This window comes from Nesoenas mayeri, assembly GCF_963082525.1.
Source record: "Nesoenas mayeri genome assembly, chromosome: 25".
NCBI lineage: Eukaryota > Metazoa > Chordata > Aves > Columbiformes > Columbidae > Nesoenas > Nesoenas mayeri.
This window is the reverse complement of record NC_137549.1, coordinates 6,440,705-6,461,599: the sequence shown is the minus strand read 5'-3', so window position 1 is coordinate 6,461,599 and position 20,895 is coordinate 6,440,705. Positions and strand designations below refer to the sequence as shown.

The window sequence follows — 20,895 nt, the reverse complement described above, 5'->3', positions numbered from 1 at the left end:
ACACACCGCAGGGTGCTCAGCCAACGCACCGCAGTGTGCTCGGCCAACACACCGCAGTGTGCGCAGCCGACACACCGCAGTGTGCGCAGCCAACACGCCGCAGTGTGCGCAGCCAACACGCCGCAGTGTGCGCAGCCAACACACCGCAGGGTGCTCAGCCAACGCACCGCAGTGTGCGCAGCCGACACACCACAGTGTGCGCAGCCGACACACCGCAGGGTGCTCAGCCAACGCACCGCAGTGTGCTCGGCCGACACACCGCAGTGTGCGCAGCCGACACGCCGCAGTGTGCGCAGCCAACACGCCGCAGTGTGCGCAGCCGACACACCGCAGTGTGCGCAGCCAACACGCCGCAGTGTGCGCAGCCGACACGCCGCAGTGTGCGCAGCCAACACACCGCAGGGTGCTCAGCCAACGCACCACAGTGTGCTCGGCCGACACACCGCAGTGTGCGCAGCCGACACGCCGCAGTGTGCTCAGCCGACACGCCGCAGTGTGCGCAGCCAACACGCCGCAGTGTGCGCAGCCGACACACCGCAGTGTGCTCGGCCGACACGCCGCAGTGTGTGCAGCCGACACACCGCAGTGTGCTCAGCCAACACGCCACAGTGTGCTCGGCCAACGCACCGCAGTGTGCGCAGCCAACACACCGGCAGCCCGGGGAACCCGAGGCGCAGAGGCAGCAGAGCCCAGGCGTCCGGGCCGCAGGGCTCTGAGGGAGCCAAGGCTTTTTGTGGTGGAGCCATAAGCGGTAGAATCCAAGTCAACGTCTTGTCCAGATGTTCTCAACGCCTATAAAATGTGATTAACGCCCATACGTTTAAAAAAAAGGGAAAATGTCCTCAAAAATGGGTGAAAGTTCACGGGCAATCAGAGCGTTCGGACTTCGCTCGCCAGCTCCCGGCCCCTCCTGCCCCGCTCTGCGCAGGAGGGTGAAAACATTTGGCTAATGAGTTACGGGGAGCAGCGGGTCCGGCCCTGGGGTGGCCCTGCCGCTGCTCAGCGCCGTCCCCAATCAGGGCTGGGAGGTTTTGCAATCGGGGACGTTATTTCTGTGCGGTTGGAGTTTAAACTTTGCCACTCGGGTCGGGGCGCCACGGAGGAGGAAGCGGAGGTGGGGGACGGATTCGGCAGCCACCCTGCGCACCGAGGGGGTTGAGGCGACGGGAGGGATCGTTGGGAATGGGATCTCACACAGGTACGTCCTGGCTGCTGGTGCTCAACCGGGTGACCCTACCCAATGGGCCCCCAGGGCCATCAGACCTCACCGGCAGGACTGAGGGTGAAGGACAAGGCACTATAAAGCCTCTTGGCTGGGTTGACCAGCTAAATGTCATGGTAATGACAAATGTCCCCAAATATGGCTTGGAGGACACTTGAGTCGGGGCTTCATAGGTTGGGAAGGATGGTTGGGTGGTTGGGTGATGGGTTGGGTGATTGATCAAACAGACAGTTGACTGGCCAGTTGGTCAGTAGATTGGTTATTTGGTCAGTTGGCCAACAGCGTTGACCACTTGGTCTGTTTCTTGATCGGTTCATTGACATGGCTGGTCAAACGGTTGGTTGGTTGGTCAACTGGTTGGTTAGTTGGGTTGTCAGTTGGCTGGCTGGGCAGCTGGTCTGTTGGTTTCCTTGGAGTCCGGGGTCTGGAGTGGCGCCCGTGGTGGCGGTGGCTGCGCGGGGCCGTGTCCCCTCCCCGGGGCCGTGTCCCCTCCTTGGGGCTGGGTGGCAGCCGTCTCCTCCCCCTCCACTTGCCACCCAAAATGATTAACCCAGCCTTCCAGCGCGGCCACGCGCAGGGACAGGGCTGGACGGGGGAGCTGCCCCGGCTCTGGGCGCGCATCCTGCCCCTGCGCTTGGGGGACAGGAGGTGGGGCTGGAGGGCGCTGGAGGGAGCCTGGAGCTGTGCGGTTCTCTTGGGGGAAAAAATAGAGGATTTAGGAGTTTCAGCAGCTGGAAAGAGGCAGTGGGGGCTCTACACGTGCTCTCCCTCCCACGTGAGGCTGTGCCAGCTGTGCCCACATGTTCGCACACCGCGTGGTCCTGGGGTTGCACAAACACACATCCCTGCACACGTGTGTGCCCAGCCCTGCACGCGTGCTCACGCGCGTGTGGATTCACCCCCGCAGCCCCGAACGCGCTCCCTCTGGCCGTTCGGGGTGTCCCTGGGGACAGGCTGGGGGTGATCACAGGGCTGGGGACCTGACTTTGTCACCTCGCAGCCATGGCCACCGGCGTGAGCGGCCTGGACAGCCTGGACCTGCTGGACCTGCTGTTTGACCGCCAGGACGGGATCCTCCGCAGCGTGGAGCTGGGGACAGCGCCGGGCGCCTGGCACGGGGACGGGGTGAGTCCCCCAGGAGCGGGGGTCCCATCCCCACCTCCCCCTGCTCCGGGAGGACACCGCGTCCCCACGCCCGTGGCTCCCGTGGGCACCCCGGGTGATGGACACTCCACAGTGACAGGAGCCCGTGTCCCCGCAGCGTGGCCAGGATGGCGATGACTTCCTCAGCTCCGTCCTGGGCTCTGGGGACTCAGCGTCAGGCTCGCCCAGCTGGTCCCCGGCCACCAGCGACAGCGGGGTGTCTGAGGACCCCCCGTCCGACCAGCTCGACAGCCCCCCGAGCTGCTGCGAGGGGTGTCCCAGGGACTCCCTGTACCCCTACAGCACCCCCTGCCGCCCTCTGCCCATCCTGGGGGGGACCAGGGCCCCACACCCTGACGTCTCCATTGATTTGGGTGAGCCACGTGGGGAGACCTGGGAAAGGACCAGGGGGAGCGGGGACATTGGGGACCTAAGCGGGTTGGGGGAGCTGGGGTGTCCTGGGGGTAGTGAGGAAATTGGGGGAGCTGGAGGGGCTGGACCCGGGGAGGTCTGGGGGACTGGGGTGTGCGGGTCCTGCCCTGGGGACACCCAGGGGACACAGGCTGCTGACGGCCTCTGCCGTCTCCTCGCCCAGACATGTGGCACCCCGGCTTCTTCCTGGAGGAGAGCCAGGACCTGCCCGCGGCGCCCCCGCCCGCCGCCTGCGCCCTGACCGTCAAGGACCTGCTGCTCTCGGGCAGCTCCGACGCCGTGAGTCCCTGTGTCCCCATCCCTCCTTGTCCCCAGCCTTTTCCCTTCCTGGACCATGATCCTCTCCCTGTCGCTGCACTTGTCCCGTTTCCCACACTGTGACTCCATCCCTGTCCCTTCCTGGCCCACGGTCCCATTCTCACCCCCACCACGGTCCCTGGGGTCAGGGGGGTGACTGTCACCCGGCCCCCAGCAGCCGCAGGCGCCCGGCTCGCTGCTGCGGCAGAGCCAGGGGCAGTTCCAGGAGCTGGTGCTGACCGAGGACGAGAAGAAGCTGCTGGCCAAGGAGGGGGTGTCCCTGCCCACCCAGCTGCCCCTCACCAAGGTGGGTCCCACTGCGCCCGGGAAGGGCTCCCCACATCCTGGGTGCGGAGTGGGGGTCCCAGCCCTGACACCCACCCCATCAACGGAGCTGGTGATGGGCTGGAGCACAAGTGTGATGGGAGCGGCTGAGGGACCTGGGGGGTTCACCTGGAGAACAGGAGCTGAGCGGAGACCTTCTGATCTCTGAACTGCCCGAAAGGAGCTTGGAGCCAGGGGGGTCGGGCTCTGCTCCCCAGGAACAAGCGCCAGAAGCAGAGGAAACGGCCTCAAGTTGCCCAGGGGAGGTTGAGGTTGGATCTGGGAACAATTCCTTCCCCAAAGGGCTGTGGGGCATTGGAACAGGCTGCCCAGGGCAGTGCTGGAGTCACCATCCCTGGAGGGCTGGACAGACAGACATGAGGTTCTCAGGACATGGGGCAGTGCCAGGGGTGGGTTATGGTTGGACGGGATGATCTTGGGGGTGTTTTCCAACCAAAATGATTCTGTGGTTCTCTGATCTCCCCCAGTACGAGGAGCGGGTGCTGAAGAAGATCCGGCGGAAGATCAGGAACAAGCAGTCGGCTCAGGAGAGCCGCAAGAAGAAGAAGGAATACATCGACGGGCTGGAGAGCCGGTACAGCCCGGACACCCTGGGGACGCCTGTCCGGCTGCGGTAGGCACGCCGGTCCCACCAGCCCCCCAGCTGCCCCTGCTGACCTCGTCCCCCTGTCCCTGTCCCCGCAGGATGTCGGCGTGCACGGCCCAGAACGAGGAGCTGCAGAGGAAAGTCCTACACCTGGAGAAGCAGAACTCGTAGGTGTTCCCAGGATGGTGACAAAGGGGGGTAGGATGGGGCTGGGACTGTCTCCCCTCCCCTGGGCAGACCCGCTAGGGGGCAGGAGGGGCTCAGAGGTGCTAATGGGCTCTCCCTGTCCCCAGGTCCCTCCTGGAGCAGCTGAAGAAGCTCCAGGCCCTCGTGGTACAGTCGAGCAACAAGGCAGCGCAGACGGGAACCTGCATCATGGTGTGTGGAGCCCCCAAGCCCCCCACAGCCTCCCTGCTTGGAGGGAGGGACACTCAGACCCACTGAGGTGGGCTGGTGGGGTGGGTGGAAGGACAGACAGAAGGATGGACAAGTGCTAAGGCAGAGGGAGTGATGCTCCGAGGTTGGAGGGAGGGGTGGAGGAAGGAAGGGATGGGTAGATGGATGGAGGCTGTGCTGGCAAGGACACCTGCACAGGCGGGATGGACACACTCCTGGCTCTGCCACCAGCCCCTCTCCGGGAGCCGCGTCCCACAGCTGCCCCTGCTCTGTCCCCAGGTCCTGCTGCTCTCCTTCGCGCTCATCGTCTTCCCCTCCATCAGCCCCTTCGCCCCCAGCAAGGCCGAGGCGGGCGGCGATTTCAGACCCGTGCGAGGTGAGGGCTGCGCCGGGGCCGCGCGGAGCTCGGGGCGCTGCAGCGGGTCCTCACCCTCCTTCCCACTCAGTTTTCTCCAGGTCCCTGCACAACGCGGCCGCTTCCCGCGTGGTTTACACGCAGCCCCAAGCCGGGGGTGAGAAGCCCGCGGAGCCACTGTGGCCGGAGCGCCCGGGAGAAGCCCCCGAAACCCTGCACGAAGCCCTCGGCGGCCACACGTTCACCCCACGGCCTCACAAAATCTCCCCCCATAACAACACGCGGCCGTTTGCTCTGGAGGGGCTGAGCCAGGGGCACGTGGGGCGCGCTGAGCCCGTGTCTGAGGACGGCACCGAGCTGCAGCACGGCCCGCGCTCGCTGGAGCGGCCCGACAGGGGCCACGGCCGCCCCACAGCACCGGAGCCAGTGGAGGAGCTTTAAGCAGCCACCAGGGACCACGGGGGACGCGATGGGCTGGCTCAGCACCTCGGCCCCTCCGGGATCTGCCCCCAGGCACCAGCAGGTGCTGGACCCACTTGGCTTTGCTTGTATCTGTGAACTGGGGAGAAGAGACCAGTTCCCACTGGCCTTACTGGGAGGGAATGGGCTGCTCCTGCCCCCCAGGTGCAGCAGTTGTGGAAGGGACACGGAGCCACTCAGGATGGGGACAAAGGGACCGGAGGGGCCCTGTGCTGGTTGGATGTTGCAGCTGGTTGGTTTTGTTCTTTTGTTGTTGTTGTTGTGTTGTTTGGTTTATTTTTTTTTTAAGCTTTAATCTCTAAATAAAAGGTATTTTGGAAAAAAATCCACCTGCTTTACTGTAACATCCACAGGGTGTCAAGGACCAGGGACACCCCGCGCACAGCTGTGAGGGACACGGGGCCAGACCCGGCCCTGGGAGCAGCGGGGAGGGCGGAGGGACGGGGGCACCGTCCCACAGCGCTGTCCCCAGGCCACCAGCACACAGGGGACCAGCTCTCCCGGGAGATCTGAGCGGCTCATCCCAACCTCAGTGCCATCGGGGATGGCATCAACTGTCCCTTTTGTCACCCGCCCAGGGCTGCACCCCCACACCCCTCTGCCCCTCGAGGTCTGCAGCACCCACAACCATCTCCTCATAGAGAAAGAATTGGGTGCTCGGGACGTTTCAAAGCCCCAGCCCGGTGGGTGCAGCTGCCCTGACACACGTGCTTCAAGTGTATTTAATACTCACATACAAAAAGGGACAATGTTGAAGGGTGTAAAAAAAAGTCGGTAGGAAAAGCGGCACAGACGAGTGTCTAGACAGGCAGGATCAGTCCGGGTCAGGTGGCGAGAGGCTCCACCTTCATCTTCTTCACTGTCGTTGGCCCCGTGTCCGGGCTGGGACGCTCCTGCTTCAAACTGTGGCAGCGCTCCCCCGGCGTGGTCCCGCGGTCGGGGCCGAGCGCCCCCGTGCCGTTCTGCGACAGCGGCTCCTCCTTCAGCGGCCCGTGAGCCCCGGGGGCAAATTCGAAGAGCTGTTCGGGTTTGGGGAGCTCGGCGCTCTCCACCACCACCGGCCCCGTCCACTCCGGGACCTCCAGCCCCAAATGCTTCATCAGCTTCGTCATGACGTCGTCGACGTAGGCGTGGATGCGCAGGTCGGCCTGTCTGTCCTGGGGCAAGCGAGGGCGGGTATGGCGTTAGGGGACAAACAGAGCGTGTGAGGACAAACGTCCCCTCCCGGGGAGCGTGTGGGGACAGGGCCTGGGTGGTGGCTCAGCTGCATGTGGCTCCTGTCCCCAGGACATTGTCCCTGGTGGAACAGGAGCGGACTCGTCACTAGTGAGCAGAGTGGGACAGGGACAAGGCTGCTCTAATGACATCTCAGAACACCCCCAGCTCTCGTTATTTCACAGAATCATTTTGGCTGGAAAAGCCTCTCGGGATCATTGCGCCCAACCGTTCCCCCAGCCCTGGCTCACACGCTCACACTCACGTGTTTGGTTGCTTGCAGGTTGATGATGACCAGCTTCCCGCCCCTCTTCTTGGTGATCAGCGGGAGGTTGCCGCTGGGTTTGATCTGCAGAGAGGTCCCCAGCGTGACGGAGAGATCGGCTTTCCTGCGGGGAGGAGACGAAACATCCAGAGCAGAGAAAAAGCCGCGTTTGTTCGCAAGCTGCTCCAGCGCGGACTCCCCGAGCTGCCCAGCCAAGAGGCAAAACCGCGGCCAGAATTTGCCGTGGTTTCACTCAGCCAGTTTCAGCTGAGTGCTGAGGCACAAAACGACCGGCAGAGCCAGGCAGGGCTGGCCCGAGGGCCAGGGCGGTGCTGGCAGAGCCCGGGGAGCCCCGCGGGCACCGGGACCGCGGCGTGACCGGCCCGAGCGCCGTTACCTGCAGGCTTCGTCTGCCAGCATCAGGTCACGGTCGGGCAGGGAATCTTCCCAGTCCAGGATGGTGTCTCGTAACTTCCCTCTACAAAACACACACGGGGACCGTGGTTCCTCCTGCCGGACGAGGACGCACAGCAGAGCTGGCCTGGGACAGGGGACAGGGAACCGGGCCCCGTCCCAGCTCCCCGCTCCAGCGCTGGGGGGGGACAGAGAGCCCAGACAAGCCGAGGGGACTCGCCGGCAGGTGACGGCACGTGCAGAATCCACCTGCGTGGGGGATTTTGTGACTGGTGCTACAACAGCCACATTAAACATTAACGCCCCAGCTGTTGTGCTGTTGCAGTTCAGGGCTGGGGTGTGCCTTTCACTCCCAAAACACAGAGCTGGGCCTGCAGAGCTCTGCCCCACGGCCCAGAGCCGCGGAAAGGCAGCTTGGCCGGGCTTGGTGAGCCTGGGCGAGGAAGGGTGAGGGGCACGTGGAGCAGGTCTGGGGGCCAGATCACCCCAGGAAACCTCCAGCTGCACTGTCCACATGTCCCCACGCAAGGCAGGACAGCAGGACAGCGTGGTGGCCACGTCCAGCTGGAAGGGACGGGGCTGCAGAGCCGCCAGCCCACAGCAGAGCCCTCTCCAGCACTAGCACAGATTTTATCTGTGTGCGAAGACCCCCCAAGGAGGCTGGGACTCCTTGGAGATGGTGCTGAGCTCCTATCTGGGTTGTTTAGACATCTCCCGTGCACCCCCTGCTGCTTCACCTGAGCTGGAGGGAATGTAGGCCCAGCAAAGCCAAGTGTGCGGCAGAGCCGCTCGCTCGGCCGAACGCGTCCCCTCCGCCCCGGCTCACGTACCTGCAGGCGCGCAGCCCCCGCGCTTTGGTGACGCTGCACAGCCGGCCCGTCGGCTTCAGCCCCATGCTGCCCACCACGGCGTCACGCACGTACTGCCTGCGGGACACGGGCAACTCAGCGACCGGCGCAGGGAGACGGCGCCCGCTGGGCAACGAGCCCCCGACACGGCATGTGTCGCGCCAGACACGGGAGGGAGCGGGCGGCCAGACTGTTCAGCGGTGCCCAGCGCCAGGGCGAGGGGCAACGGGCACAGACTGAAATACAGGAGGTTCCATCTGAGTATGGGGAGTGAATGATTTATTTTGCGGGTGCCCAGAGAAGCTGTAGAATCTCAAACTCAAAACCCACCTGGACACGTTCTTGTGCAACCTGCTCTGGTGAACGTGCTTTAGCAGGGGGGTTGCGCTAGATGATCTCCAGAGGTTCCTTCCAAACCCAACAGTGATTCTGTGGGGTTTTGGGTGGTTCTGCGACGCCTCAGCGCCACAAGCAATGTGTGGAGCATCTCAGTCCTTAGAATCGTGGAACAGTTTGGGTCGGAAGGGACCTTCAAAGGTCATCTAGTCCTTCATCGATCTGCCTGCGTCTGACCCTGACCCACGGACCTGCCGCAAACCAGGACGGCACACCCGGCCTGCAACGACCTCCGGCGCTCCCTGGGGACAGCAGCAAAGCCCCCACCCCGCTGCCGGCCCCTCCCAGGCTCAGAGCGCACGTACTTGCCGCATTTCACACACTCTTCCACGAACATGTTCCCGTGCAGCTCGGCCAGCTTGTCCCTGCGGGAGAAAGGGCAGCGGTGAAGGGTGGGGGGCAACAGGGAACGCTGCCCAATCCCCTCCTCACCGCGGACCCCGAACATCAAGGGTTCTTCCTCATTTTCCAGACCTATATGAGCTATAGACAAATCTGACACGGCTGTGTCAGAGCCAGGCAGGCTTTTAAAATTTAAACACTCCCATTCGCAGCACCAATTCCAGCACATTCTGATCCAGCCTCCATTTTCTATTATTCTCCTCATGGTTGTTTAGTTTAAAAAGGCAAATGTGGTGCCGGGAGCAGGAATCAGGACTCGGGTCTCTTAATAATAGGAAATAGCCCCCTGAGGCAGCTCTCTGCTCAGCCAGCGATGGCTGAAGTCGTTTGTGAGACGCATCTTCTCCGAGGTTCCAATCATGCACGTTTCCATCCCAACTCCCTTCACTTTGTTTCCTTACTCAAATTCAGCCGCTCTCCCGTTTTCTGCTTTTTCCCTTTCCTTTCTCTTCCCTGTGAGCAGTAGGAGCAGTTTCAGATGCTCTCGTCCTCCCTCCTGTCCCTTCACCCCTGGACGGGCACAGAGGCGGCGGAACGGACCGCGTACCCTGAGCACCTTGGCTCTACTTGTGCACAAATGGCTCCCGGCTGTACTGAGAGCATCTGCTGGGGCTGACCTCATCTCATCATCCTCTGGATTAGCACCATAACCTCTCTTCTCTACATTCGAGCTGGTTTATGAACCCCTTCCCACCCCAACGCATCTCAGGTTCCACTCCCCGTATCGGTGGGCAGACGTCTTCTAAGCCAGACTTGGAAACCAAGGCCCAGCATCGAACGTTTGCCACACCAACGGGGCAGCGAGAACGGCCCGTGAGGCGGCCGGGAAGGGCGGGGGGAGGCAGTACCGTGGGAATCCCGAACGCACGTGCAGGCCGTCCACGTTCTGGCTGACCAGGAACTTCAGGATGCCGACTCTCTGCAGCCCCAGCAGCGCCATGTGGGTCTTGGAGGGGCGGGCGCTCTCAAAGGTGGTGTCGAATTTTGGGGAGAGCCCCTTCTCTTCCATAGTCCACACACCATTGGGCCCCCTGTAGCAACAGGGACAGAAAGAGCGAGAACTGAGAGCTCAGGCTCTAAGAAAACAGTTTTAAGTGCACCACAAGCCCTATCAAAGGAGGACGAGCAAGACACAGCCTGGAAAAGGCTCCAGGGAGACCCTATTGTGGCTTTTCTGTACTTAAAAGGGGCCGATCAGAAAGATGGGGACAGACTTTTGAGCAGGGCCTGTTGCGATGGGACAAGTGCTGATGGTTTTAAACTAAAGGAGGGAGATTCAGGCTGGACATGGGGAAGGAATTGTTGTCCTGAGGGTGGTGAGAGCCTGGCCCAGGTTGGCCAGAGAGGTGGTGGATGAACCACCCCTGAGACATCCCAGGCCGGGCTGGACGGGGTCTGTCCCTGCTGTCACCTGCAGGGTGGGGGGGAACTGGGGGAGCTGGGAAGGTCCCTTCAACTCAAACTGTTCTACGTTTCTAAATGAAGGTCATGGATCACCAGCAACTTTTGTCGCTGACATACACAAAGCGTACGCAGGGCTTCTTGGGATAGGGCTTAACGTCAAACGGTTGTGCAAGAGGGAAAGGGTATTTTCAACAGGACGGCTGGAGAAGGTCTGGCTGGGGTAGCAGGAAACAGTCCAGAGCTCCACGAGATGTGCGAGGGACTCGGAGGAGGTGCCGTCCTGCCCAGCGCCCTTACCTGAAGTCAGGAATCCCCGAGGCGGTGCTGATTCCAGCCCCCGTGTGAAACACCACGTTGGAGGAGCTCCTGATCAGGTCCGCCAGCTCCCGCACCTTCCTCTCCAGCTCCTCCGGCGGGTCAAAAATCTGAGCAGAGGACACAAACCACCGCGGGGATGGAGAGATGCAGGAACAGGTCCTACACACCTCCAGTGCAACGACCCCGTAAACCACAATTCCTTCTTATCCATGAAAGGAAAGATTTTGGAATCCTTAATGATAAAAGCATTTAATCGGAGACAAACAGCATCGTATAAACCATCTCCACGCAGCGTAAGGGCCTAAAAGAGCTGAGGCAAACGGGGGCTCCTCCGCCGCTGACAGGCAGCCGGGACCCCAGAGCTGCCGGGACCCCAGAGCTGCCGGCACCCCAGAGCTGCCGGCACCCCAGAGCTGCCGGGCCCCAGGGCGGAAGGAGCGCCCGGTGCCACGGCCGCCGGCCCGGGGACAGCGCGGGGCCGCGGGCTGCACGGGGAGCCGCGCGGGTGGGGACCGCGGGGGCGCTGTGGGGACAGCACCCCACGCAGCTTTCTAGCGTGGGGACCAGATTTAGTGTCTGCGAGACGCTTCTCCAGCGTCCCTGCTGGGGACAGGGACACAGGACAGGCCGCGTCCCCTCCTCCCAAAACGCGTTTTGTGCAGCTGGGGACGCGGGGCCGGGGTCACCCCCTCGCACCCACCCCTGGGGATCCCTGTGCGGGATACAAAGGGTCCCCACACGGCTGGGAGCCCCTGTTGGGGGGGGACACAACACAGGGGGACAGTGCCGGGCCTGGATGACAAAAAGGAGGGAGCCGTGGGGCTGGGGACACGGAGGGAGCCGTGGGGCTGGGGACAAGGAGGGAGCCGTGGGGTGGGCCTGAGGGGACACAAAGGGGCCCCCGGTGCCCCCAAGGGAGACGCCCAGAGGGCCGCGGGTCCGGTTACCAAGGAAACCCGCCGGGCCGGAGCAGGCCCCTGGGGGCCCGGACCCCGCCGAACCGCGCTCACCTCGGGGAGGCCGCACTTGCCCTTGTCCGAATACGGCGAGAGCCCGGCCGCGTAATTCACCGCCATGGCCCGTCCCGGCCGCCGGAGCGCGCATTGTTGCCAGCCCCGCGGCCGGGCGGAAGCGCGCAGGGACGCCGCGGGGAGCAGTGCGCATGTGCGGGCACCGCCCAGGGCACGGCGCCGCCACCGCCGCCATCTTTGTGCCGGGCGGGAAGGGGTTCGGGGGCGTCGCTGCCCTTACTTGCCAGGGATGTGATAAGGGAGGTGGGGGGTGCCAGGGAAGGGCAGGGGGTGCCAGGCCGAGGCAGGGCGTCCCAACACGGGCAGGGGGTCCCAGAAACGGCTACGGGTGCCGGCAAGGGCAGAGGGTGCCAGCAGGTCGGGGCTCAACCGTTGTCATTACGGCTTAAAAGAACAACTCCTGTCTGCGATCTCTAACCTCAAGATTCACAAATCCTTTCATTTTTGGGTCAGTCTGACAACACAACCGCGCCCCGTGCTCCCTACACGTTCCAGACAGGACCAGGGAGCCCAGTGTTGCTGCCACTAGACCCATCTCCGTGCCATGTCCCCCACCTCCCTCTCCCTGGGCATGTCAGGGACCCGCACCCCAAAGGGGCTGGTCCCCCCGGCCCCCCGCCCGCCCCGCGCTGCCGGCGGTAACCGCAGCCCGGCCGTAACCCAACTCCTCTGCGCCTGGTGCCCCGTCTCCGGTCACCGCGGCCGGCAGGGACGCGGCTCCGGAGCGGCGGGTCTGGGGGGCTGAGCCGACAGCGCTGCAGGAGAGACCCCCGAGCACGGCCCCCCGTCCAGGCGCTGCGGGGCTGCGGCCGGAGCTGCCATGAAGAGCCTGAAGGCCAAGTTCAAGAAGGCGGACGTGAGTGCTGTCTCCAGAGACATGGGGACCTGCCCCGGGATGTCCCAGATTTCACAGGGACACCAGGACCTGCCCTGGGGTGTCCATGGGGACATGGGCACCTGCCCTGGGATGTCATGGGGACCTGCATGGGGTGTCCCAAATTTCACAGGGACATGAGGACATGGGGGTCTTCCCCAGGACATCCCCATTGTCACAGGGTCATGGGGACCTGCCCTGGGCTGTCCATGGGGACCTGACAGGGACGTTCGTGGGGATCTGCCCCAGCATGTCCATGGGAACCTGCCAGGGGTGTTCCAGATTTCGCAAGGACACGGGAACCTGCCCCAGGATGTCCCAAATTTCACAGGGACGTGAAGACACAGGGGTCTGCCCCAGGATGTCCCCAGTGCCACAGGGACACGGAGATCTCCCCGGGGACGTGGAGAGGCTGCTCGCATGGGGACAGCAGCCCCACGGAGGTCAGCACGGCCACCCTGGCCGGCGGGACTGAGCTCCCAGTGCACCCAAAGGGAAAAAGGCAGCACTGGGGAGACGGAAGCGAGTTCCGGGTCCCCTCCTGTCCCCTCCCTGGGGACAGCTGCCAGTTTTCCAGCTGCCACAGCCAGCAGAGCCCACATGCCGATGCTCCTCAATTATTCAGCACCGGCCTGGCATGGGGCCGCGGGCTCTCGCCATCCTGCACGCCGGGCAGAGGGTGACAGCACCGTCCCAGAGCCCATGGCAGCACTGGGGACACATGTTTGGGGACACACATCGAAGGCCCCCACATGGAGCCTTGGCCTGCCCTGCTCGTGCTGCTCTGCGCCTCAGTTTCCCCACACTGTACTGGACACTTTGCGAATGGGGACGCGTGGGAGGCTCTTGCTGTCGTGTCGCCCCCGGGGTCATCCAGACACCCTTTGAATTTTGGGGTTCCCTCCTGGGGAGGAAGTTGCAGGCAGGGGGTCCTACCCCTCCCTTGGCCCCAGGGCTGGGGTGGGGGGGAAATCTGTGCCCCCCAGGGCAGGGCAGGGGGTCCCACGTTCCCCTCCTCGGCGCGCAGGATCTGGGTGGCAGGAGGATGCTCATCCCCTTGGTTCGGGGGTGTGTGGTGTGGCAGAGCTGCTCCTCCCCCGCAAGCCCTCCTGATTTAACTCACGGGACCTCGGTCCCTGCTCCGGAGGGAGCGGGGCTGCCTGGGGCTGTGGATGCTGAGGAGGGAGGGGACGGAGGAGGGACGGAGGAGGGATGAAGAGAGGCGGGTCCGGCTCCCACTGCGGCACCTCCCGCCCCCCCGGGCAGCGATGCTGGACCCAGCCGGGCGTTGGGGTCCCCAGCGCAGAGCCCCGGGCGGGGGGCAGGGGGTGCATGGCTGCCCGCCGCCTGCTCCTCAGCACCATGAAGCAGATCTGCCTCTGCGCCGCCGCCTCCTTCGCGGTACGTCCCCTTCCTCCATCTCCGCTCCCCTTTAGTGACGTCCTGCGGGGTAAGATGTGTCACCCCCACCCCACCTGGGGTCCCCATCCCCATCCCGGGGCTCCGCTGCATCCTCTTCAACCCGCTTTGTCCTTGCATGACAAGGGCGTGGGGGGGAGCGGGCACCACCCTCCCAGTTCGCCCAGTAACCCCGGGAGGCTGGTTTATCCCCCGCCCCGCGGAGCTGGAGGGGCTTGCAGGGGACACGGTGACACAGGTCCCACGCCTGGCACCAGCAGCAGGCTGGCGAGGGGCAGGATGCGGCTCCCAAAGGTGACATCCATTTCCTGCTGCCGCGGCTGCAGTGAGCGCTGGTTTGTTGTCACGGGCTGCAGAGCGACCCCCATGCTGGTCCTGTCCCGCTGCGGGTCACCGCCTGGGCACGGGGACATGCAGGACCGCTGGGTCAGCAGGCCCCACATCCGGCCCCGGGAGGGGGTCACGTTGTGTCCCGTGTGTCCCAGGGACGCTGGAGCCGTCCTGGGGGACCTGATGTCGCTGCCAGCTGAGCTCAGCCTTGGTGTGGAGCAAAGCGGGGCTGGGAACGGGCTTAGTGAGGAGAGCTGGGCAGCGATGGGGCTCAGGGACCCCTGGGTGCTGGCTGTGTCACATCGGGGTCTTCGGGGTGACAGAGGCAAACCCTGGGGTAGGCTCGCTCCCAAACCCTACCTGTCCACAGGTAAACAGGGGCAGCTCTGTAAATGAGGTCTGTGAGCAGCAAACTGGGGGGGTGCTACAGGGGATCCTCACCCCAGTCAGCCCCCTAGTTAAACCCTCCGTATCTGGGGCCAGCACATCTGTCACAGCCACCTCTGTGGGACCTGAGCAGCCCGACACGTAGATGAGGTTCTTAGGGACACGGGTTGGTGGCAGAGTTAGATTATGGTTGGACTCGATGATCTTAAGTGTCTCTTCCACCCAAAATGATTCCACGGGTCCCTGTTCATTGCAGGGGGCTGGACTAGATGAGCACTGAAGGTCCCTTTCCACCCAAACTATTCTGTGATTCTTGTCATCGCAGAGCCAGGACTGGACCAAGAACGATGAGAAGCTCCTGCAAGCCGTGGACTACAACGATGCCGGGAGGGTGACATCTCTCCTCGTCCGGAAGGGCCTGGTGGCCACCAAGTTGGACTCGGAGGGCAAATCCGCGTAAGTGCCGGAACCACGTCCCTGGGACGCCGGTGACACAGGGCTGGTCCAGTGACCCTTGTTGTTGCTGCAGGTTCCACCTGGCCGCCATGCGGGGGAACGTGGACTGTCTGGAGGCCATGCTGGCTCACGGCGTGGATGCCATGACCAAGGACAGCTCGGGTGAGGGCACGGCCCCCACACGCCCCCGGCGAACACCAGGGACCACACACCCTGGTTGTTGCCACCTTGATGGCAGGTGTTGAGGGGACAGAGGGGACAGCCACACCTGTGGGGCTGGAAATTGTCCCAGCTTCCTATGGAGACTCAAGCACCAACCGATGGTGCTGCTGGGGATGTTCCGTAACCATTCAGCCCCCACCCAGGCGATCCTCCTGTGTGCCTGTCCATCTGTGTCCCCTAGCCGGTCCCCTCTGCCACAGACCCATTGTCTGTCCTCTGAGCCGTCCGTCTGTCCCTCTCCTCAGGTTACACTGCTCTGCACCTGGCATCCAAGCACGGCCACCCCCAGTGCGTCAGCAAGCTCCTGCAGGTACGGCGCTGGCAGCGGGGAGGATGCAGCGCCAGCACCGTGTCCTCTGTGCCCTTCGACTCCCGTCCCTCACCAGCAGTGCTGCCCAGCACCTGCGTGTCCCTTCACCGTGTCTGTCTGTCTGTCTGTGCCCCTGTAACCCAGGCTCTCTTCCTCAGGCCTCCTGCCCCGTGGACGTGGCCGACGGCAGCGGCCGCACCGCGCTGCACCACGCGGGTGAGTGGGGACAGTGCCAGCCCCGCCCTGCGCCCGTCCCCGCGCGGAGCGGAGCGCTCAGCCTCTGTCCTTCTCCCCAGCGGTCAGCGGCTGCATCTCGTGCTCCGAGATCCTCTGTGATTTCAAGGCTCCCTTGAACGTCAAGGACAAGGTGAGGTCCCTCTGCTCCTCGCCCTGCTGCGCTGTGCGGAGCAGCACGGGGACAGGCGGGGGTGCTCGGAAACGCAGCAGCTTCTGGGGTGGAAACGGAGCATCTTCTGGAGTGGAAACGGAGCAGTTCCTGGGGTGGAAATGGAGCAGCTCCTGGGGTGGAAACGGAGCAGTTGGGGTTCCCGGAGTGAAAACATGAAATGGGACGTGGCAGCCGGGGAGATAACGGGAGCAGGCTGCTCCGCGGGGGGATCTGAGCCTTGTCTGCGCATCCTCACCTGACCCTGTCCAGGACGGCTCCACGCCGCTCATCCTTGCCGCCAAGATGAGCCACTCGGAGCTGTGCCGGTACCTGCTGCACCGCGGCGCGGCCGTCAACAGCCGGGACCTGCAGGGGAGGTGAGTCTGCGCAGGTGGGGACTGAGGACGGACGGGCGGACAGACGGAACGGGCGCTGTCACCTCTGCTCAGGACGGCCTTGATGGTGGCCTGCGAGAACGGCAGCGTGGAGACGGTGGAGGTGCTGGTCAACGCCGGCGCCCGGGTGGCCGTGGTGGACTCCATGGGTCACGACGCCGCTCACTACAGCCTGGCCACGGGCAACGCGCTCATCCAGCACTTCCTGCAAGAGGCTGCTCAGCGCCGGTCCTGGGCCAGCGGTGAGGCCGCCGTGCCACCCCAGGGCTCCTTCTCCAGACCCACGGGGGGGTCTAACCCTTGGGGTGATGGGGGGCAGGGCTGGGAGAGGCTGAGCAAGGCTGGGGGGCTCACGGCCCCTTTTCCCACATGCTGGGGTTGCTTTGGCCCGGGCTTTGACCAACCAAGAGCTGGGAGGTGGTGCTGAGCCTCGCTTGCCCGTCTCAGCATCTTGCACACGCTTGCACACACGTGTTCACATGTGTGTACCAGCCACTGTGTCTGTATGTGTGTCTGCACACGCGTGTCCCTGCAGTCACACATCAAGTATTTCCGCATATTTGTCTGTCCGCGTGTCCCCGGTGCACGCGCGTGTCCCCCGCTGTGCCTGCCCCTGCGATCCCCTAAACCTCCTCACGTTTCTCTTTCCTCGGGCCCTGCCCCACAGAAGAGGAGTCACCTGAGCAGACGTCCCAGGTAAGGGCTGCCTGGCCGCCACCGCTCCCAGGGTGACGGGGTCAGGAAGGAGCGGTGCCACACCAACGCGATGTCCCCTCTGCCCCGGTGCCTCCGCAGACATCGTCGCCCAGCCAGTCATCTGCCAGGGAGAAGAGCAACACCCCGAGGAAGAGGAAGGCGCCTCTGCCCCCCCTGGGCACCCCCAGCCAGGTGAGAGGGACCTGGGAGGTTCAGCTGGAGAACAGGAGCTGAGGGGAGACCGTCTGCTCTCCGAGCTGCCTGAGAGGAGCCTGGAGAATGGTTGGGCTCCACGATCTTGGGGGACTTTTCCTCCGGCGCAGGAGGACCGGGACGCCTACGAGGAGATCGTGCGGCTGCGGCAGGAGCGGGCCCAGTTCTTGCAGAAGATCCGGGGCTTGGAGCAGCAGGAGAAGCAGAGACGGGAGGTGCCAGCAATGCCACCGCATCCCCAGGGGTGGGAGGGATGGGGACAGCAGTTATCCCTCCCTGTTTTCTCTCTGTGTCCCGCTAGCGGGCAGAGCTGGACGAGGGCTCCCTGCGCTCCATGGAGAAGCAGGTGAGGCTGGTGCAGAGGTCACGGGTGGGTCCTGGTGCTGGGGATGCTGTGGGGACTCCGGTGGCAGCAAAGGGGACCCCATGTCCTGCCCCACAGATCCAGGAGCTGGAGGAGAAGCTGGCGGCGCGGGATGGAGAGAAGGAGCAGCTGGGCAGGGAGGTGGAGGCTCTGCGGAGCCGCTTGTCCTCGCTGGAGGTAGGTGGGGTGGCAGCTGGCAGTGCCGGGGGCTGGGGTGTGCGGGGGTGACACCGCTCTGCGCCCCAGAACGAGAAGGAAAACACGAGCTACGACATCGAGACGCTGCAGGACGAGGAGGGAGACCCACTCGAGTTCCCAGGTAGGGTCCTGCCGGCCTCCCAATGGCCCGGCGGGGTTGGTGGCGGCGAGTGGGGACGTGGGTGACACGGCTCCCGCAGGGGCAGAGCTGCTGCTCTCCAAGAAGACGCTGAGCCCCTCGGCCGAGGAGCTGCTGGCCACGCTGCAGGGGCAGGTGCAGTCCCTCACCGTGCAGAACAAGGAGCTGAGGGAGAAAATACAGGCAAGTCCCCATCTGTCTGTCTGTCTGTCCCTCTCCACGCCTGTCCCCTGGCCCTTGGTGGCCTCACTGTCCCTTTGGCAGGTGCTGGAGAACTACGAGCGGGACGAGAGCGACCCGTCCAGCCCGGGGGACGTGGTGCCCGGCAGCCTCTACCGCGCTCTCCAGCGCGAGCTGGAGCGGCTGCGGGCGCAGCGCTCGGCGCCGCCGCGGGGCACGGCCAAGGGCGACGAGGCCGCCGGGCAGGACGGAGCCTCAGAGCAGACGGAGGGGAGCGAGGCGCAGCCGGTGTGGAGCTGGGGCGAGTGCAAGGCGGCGCTGGGCGAGCTGCGGGGGCCGCAGCCGCAGACCTTGTCCTCGGAGGCCGGCGCGGAGCTGGCAGAGGCGCGGGTGGCGCTGGAGGAGCGGGAGCAGCGGGTGAAGGAGCTGCAGACGCGTCTGGAGGCGGCAGAGGCCGCGGCCTCCCTGGGGGCCTCCCTGGAGGAGGCGGTGAGGGAGAAGGAGGCCTTGCTGGCGCGCTGCGGGCGGGCGGAGGCTGAGGCGGAGGCGCTGCGGCGGGAGCTGGAGGCCAAGGCCAGGGACTGGAAGGCGGCGGGCGGTGCTGAGCCAGGGGCGCTGGAGCGGCGGGTGGCGGAGCTGGTGCGGCAGCAGGAGCAGGTGACGGCGCAGCTGGGCCGGCTGCAGGAGACGCTGGGGCGCCGGGAGGCCGAGCTGGGCAGCCTGCGGGAGCAGCTGGCGGCGCGGCCGGTGGGGCGGCAGGAGCACGAGGAGGCGCTGGCGCGGCTGCGGCGGGCGCAGGCGCAGGCGGAGGGCCGGGTGTCGCGCGAGGAGCACGACCGCGCCACGGCGCAGCTGGAGCGGCAGGCGCAGGCGCTGCGGGAGCGCGCGGCCGAGCTGGAGGCGGCGGCGGAGGCCAAGGGGCGCGAGGCCGCGCGGCTGGAGGCCGAGCTGGCGGCGGCCGTGCCGCGCGGGGAGCACGAGGCAGCGCAGGCCGCGCTGCGGGCCGAGGCGGCGGCGCTGGCGCAGCGGCTGGAAGAGCTGTCGCGGCGGCACGAGAAGACGTGCGAGGAGGTGTTCAGGGTGCAGCGGCAGGCGCTGTTCATGAAGAGCGAGCGGCAGGCGGCCGAGGAGCGGCTGGGCGCGGCGCAGAGGCAGCTGGCGGAGGCGCAGGACGAGGCGCGGCGGCTGCGGGAGCTCCACGGGCACGCCGAGGACTCAGCGCGGCTGGTCAGGGACAGGGACAGGAAGGTAGGGGACGGAGTGGGGTGTCAGGGCTGGAAATCGCGGCCTGGGCGCTGTGCGGGCGAGCTGGGCTCGCCGGGTTGCGGGGGAGATGCGGCTGCAAACACGCGTGCACACATCAGCGCACACAGACACGTGCAGACTTTTGCTGCTCTTCCCCTTTTTTCCTCCCCAAGCTGAGACTGAAATTGGGGGCAGAAGTTGTGGGGGTGGGAAAGCCCCTGCCCTGCCTCCACTCATGGGCCACCCCGTGGGTGACGGCGGGTACAGCGGGGGGACCCAGGGGAGTTGGGGCTTGAGGGGTCCCTGTAACCCCTGCGCAGATCACGGAGCTCTCTAAGGAGGTCTTTAGGCTGAAGGAGGCTCTGAACGCCCTCCCCGAGCCCCGGGGTCCCCCGCAGTCACCCCCCGACACCACTGCGCTCCAGGCCAGGATCCGTGCGCTGGAGGAGAAGCTGGCGGTGGGTACCAGGGGGCTTGTGGCAGTCACCTGGTGGGTTCTGGGTTCCGCAAGCCCCCAGCCCCGTGCTCAAACCCGCTCACTCTCTCGCAGGACACAGAGACGCAGCACAGTAAGGTGGTGACACTGTACCGGAGCCACCTGCTCTACGCGGTGCAGGTGAGACGGGGACGTGGCTGTGGGGGAACTGGGGACACTGGTGTGGGGCACCCGCCAGTCACACGTCGGTGGGAGGCAGCGAGGGGCTGGATCCAGGTGCAACCCAGAGGCGCTCAGGCCATGCAGAGTCTCCCTGTCCCCTCCGCCCCAGGGCCACATGGATGAGGACGTGCAGCGGCTCCTGTGCCAGATCCTGCAGATGCAGCGGCTGCAGGAGCAGAGCAGATGAGCCCCCGCCAGCACGGCCGCACCGTGCAGCTCGGTGGCACAGCTGGTGACACGATGGAGGGGACGGGCCCGTGACAGCACCTTCTGCGCCCCTTTGCGTCTCGGGGATCACCCTGTCACTGGCACATGCACCCCCAGCCCTGCTGCACCCACACCCCAGCACAGCAGCAATAAAGTGTTTATATTCACACCAACACGACGGTTTGTCCCCGGGGGGATGAGGATGGACACAGGGGGCTGGGGTGAGGCTGACGGAGCTGGGGACATCATCACTCCGGAATGACAGGATCTGATCCCCTTGAGTTTGAGGTGGTTGTGTCATAGTTAACTCCTCACTGGTATCTGAACCTGCATTGCATAATGTAATTTGGGATAAACCCCGTTTGTAGTTGGTTTCTTTTAACCAGCTCTGTTTGGAGCTCGGTGCCTGCCAAGGTCAGCTCTGGGGAGCCTCTGTGTCCCCGCTGTGGCTGCGGTGTCCCTGCTGTGCCCTGACCGGGTCTGGCCACCCTGCCTGTTCCCACAGGGCCCTGACATGAGCGGCTTTGGGCGGTGGCTTCTGTGACACCTGCCTGCAGTGTTCCCGAAACAACAGCGCCGGGGACAACGGGGACAGCGCTGTGGGGGCCCGTAGGACCAGGAGGGCCTGGGGCAGCTGGGACGGAGGTTTGTGGGGCACTGGGGGG

At 64.9% G+C, this 20,895-nt stretch overlaps 3 protein-coding genes across 3 annotated transcripts; 2 read left to right on the top strand and 1 right to left on the bottom strand.

The window, feature by feature from the left end:
• Nucleotides 1-2,224: 2,224 nt before the first annotated feature.
• On the top strand, nucleotides 2,225-5,217 carry CREB3L3 (cAMP responsive element binding protein 3 like 3; the record flags this gene model as incomplete). The annotated part of the gene is given in 10 exon segments (XM_080359210.1): nucleotides 2,225-2,347; nucleotides 2,484-2,739; nucleotides 2,961-3,076; nucleotides 3,244-3,247; nucleotides 3,250-3,401; nucleotides 3,907-4,013; nucleotides 4,124-4,192; nucleotides 4,319-4,403; nucleotides 4,701-4,797; nucleotides 4,868-5,217. Coding segments are annotated over 10 exon segments (1,359 nt in total).
• A 747-nt stretch (nucleotides 5,218-5,964) lies between these two features.
• Nucleotides 5,965-11,655, bottom strand: SIRT6 (sirtuin 6). Its single transcript, XM_080359289.1, has 8 exons — nucleotides 11,529-11,655; nucleotides 10,498-10,625; nucleotides 9,645-9,827; nucleotides 8,700-8,759; nucleotides 7,981-8,076; nucleotides 7,134-7,214; nucleotides 6,737-6,860; nucleotides 5,965-6,413 (listed from the first exon to the last, which is right to left on the bottom strand). The coding sequence occupies exons 1-8, from the start codon at nucleotides 11,592-11,594 to the stop codon at nucleotides 6,081-6,083; spliced, it is 1,071 nt and encodes a 356-aa protein (XP_080215415.1). The 5' UTR covers nucleotides 11,595-11,655; the 3' UTR covers nucleotides 5,965-6,080.
• Nucleotides 11,656-13,755: 2,100 nt separating this feature from the next.
• Nucleotides 13,756-20,210, top strand: ANKRD24 (ankyrin repeat domain 24; the record flags this gene model as incomplete). Its single annotated transcript, XM_080359209.1, has 19 exons — nucleotides 13,756-13,824; nucleotides 14,885-15,015; nucleotides 15,089-15,177; nucleotides 15,483-15,547; nucleotides 15,706-15,763; nucleotides 15,844-15,914; nucleotides 16,206-16,312; nucleotides 16,385-16,572; nucleotides 16,998-17,026; nucleotides 17,126-17,218; nucleotides 17,350-17,454; nucleotides 17,541-17,585; nucleotides 17,682-17,780; nucleotides 17,850-17,922; nucleotides 18,002-18,123; nucleotides 18,205-19,368; nucleotides 19,686-19,823; nucleotides 19,916-19,981; nucleotides 20,133-20,210. 19 exons carry the CDS (start codon nucleotides 13,756-13,758, stop codon nucleotides 20,208-20,210), a joined length of 2,790 nt encoding a protein of 929 aa, XP_080215335.1.
• Between the last annotated feature and the right edge of the window lie 685 nt (nucleotides 20,211-20,895).

Bases quoted from the DNA above. Each gene is read 5' to 3' on its own strand.
- SIRT6 (XM_080359289.1), bottom strand. From the start codon at position 11,594: ATGGCGGTGAATTACGCGGCCGGGCTCTCGCCGTATTCGGACAAGGGC. The intron at 10,626-11,528 runs GTGAGCGCGGTT...TCCTCTGCTCAG, and splicing joins GCAAGTGCGGCCTCCCCGAG to ATTTTTGACCCGCCGGAGGA. The intron at 6,861-7,133 runs GTAACGGCGCTC...TCCTCCCCGCAG, and splicing joins CTGGCAGACGAAGCCTGCAG to GAAAGCCGATCTCTCCGTCA.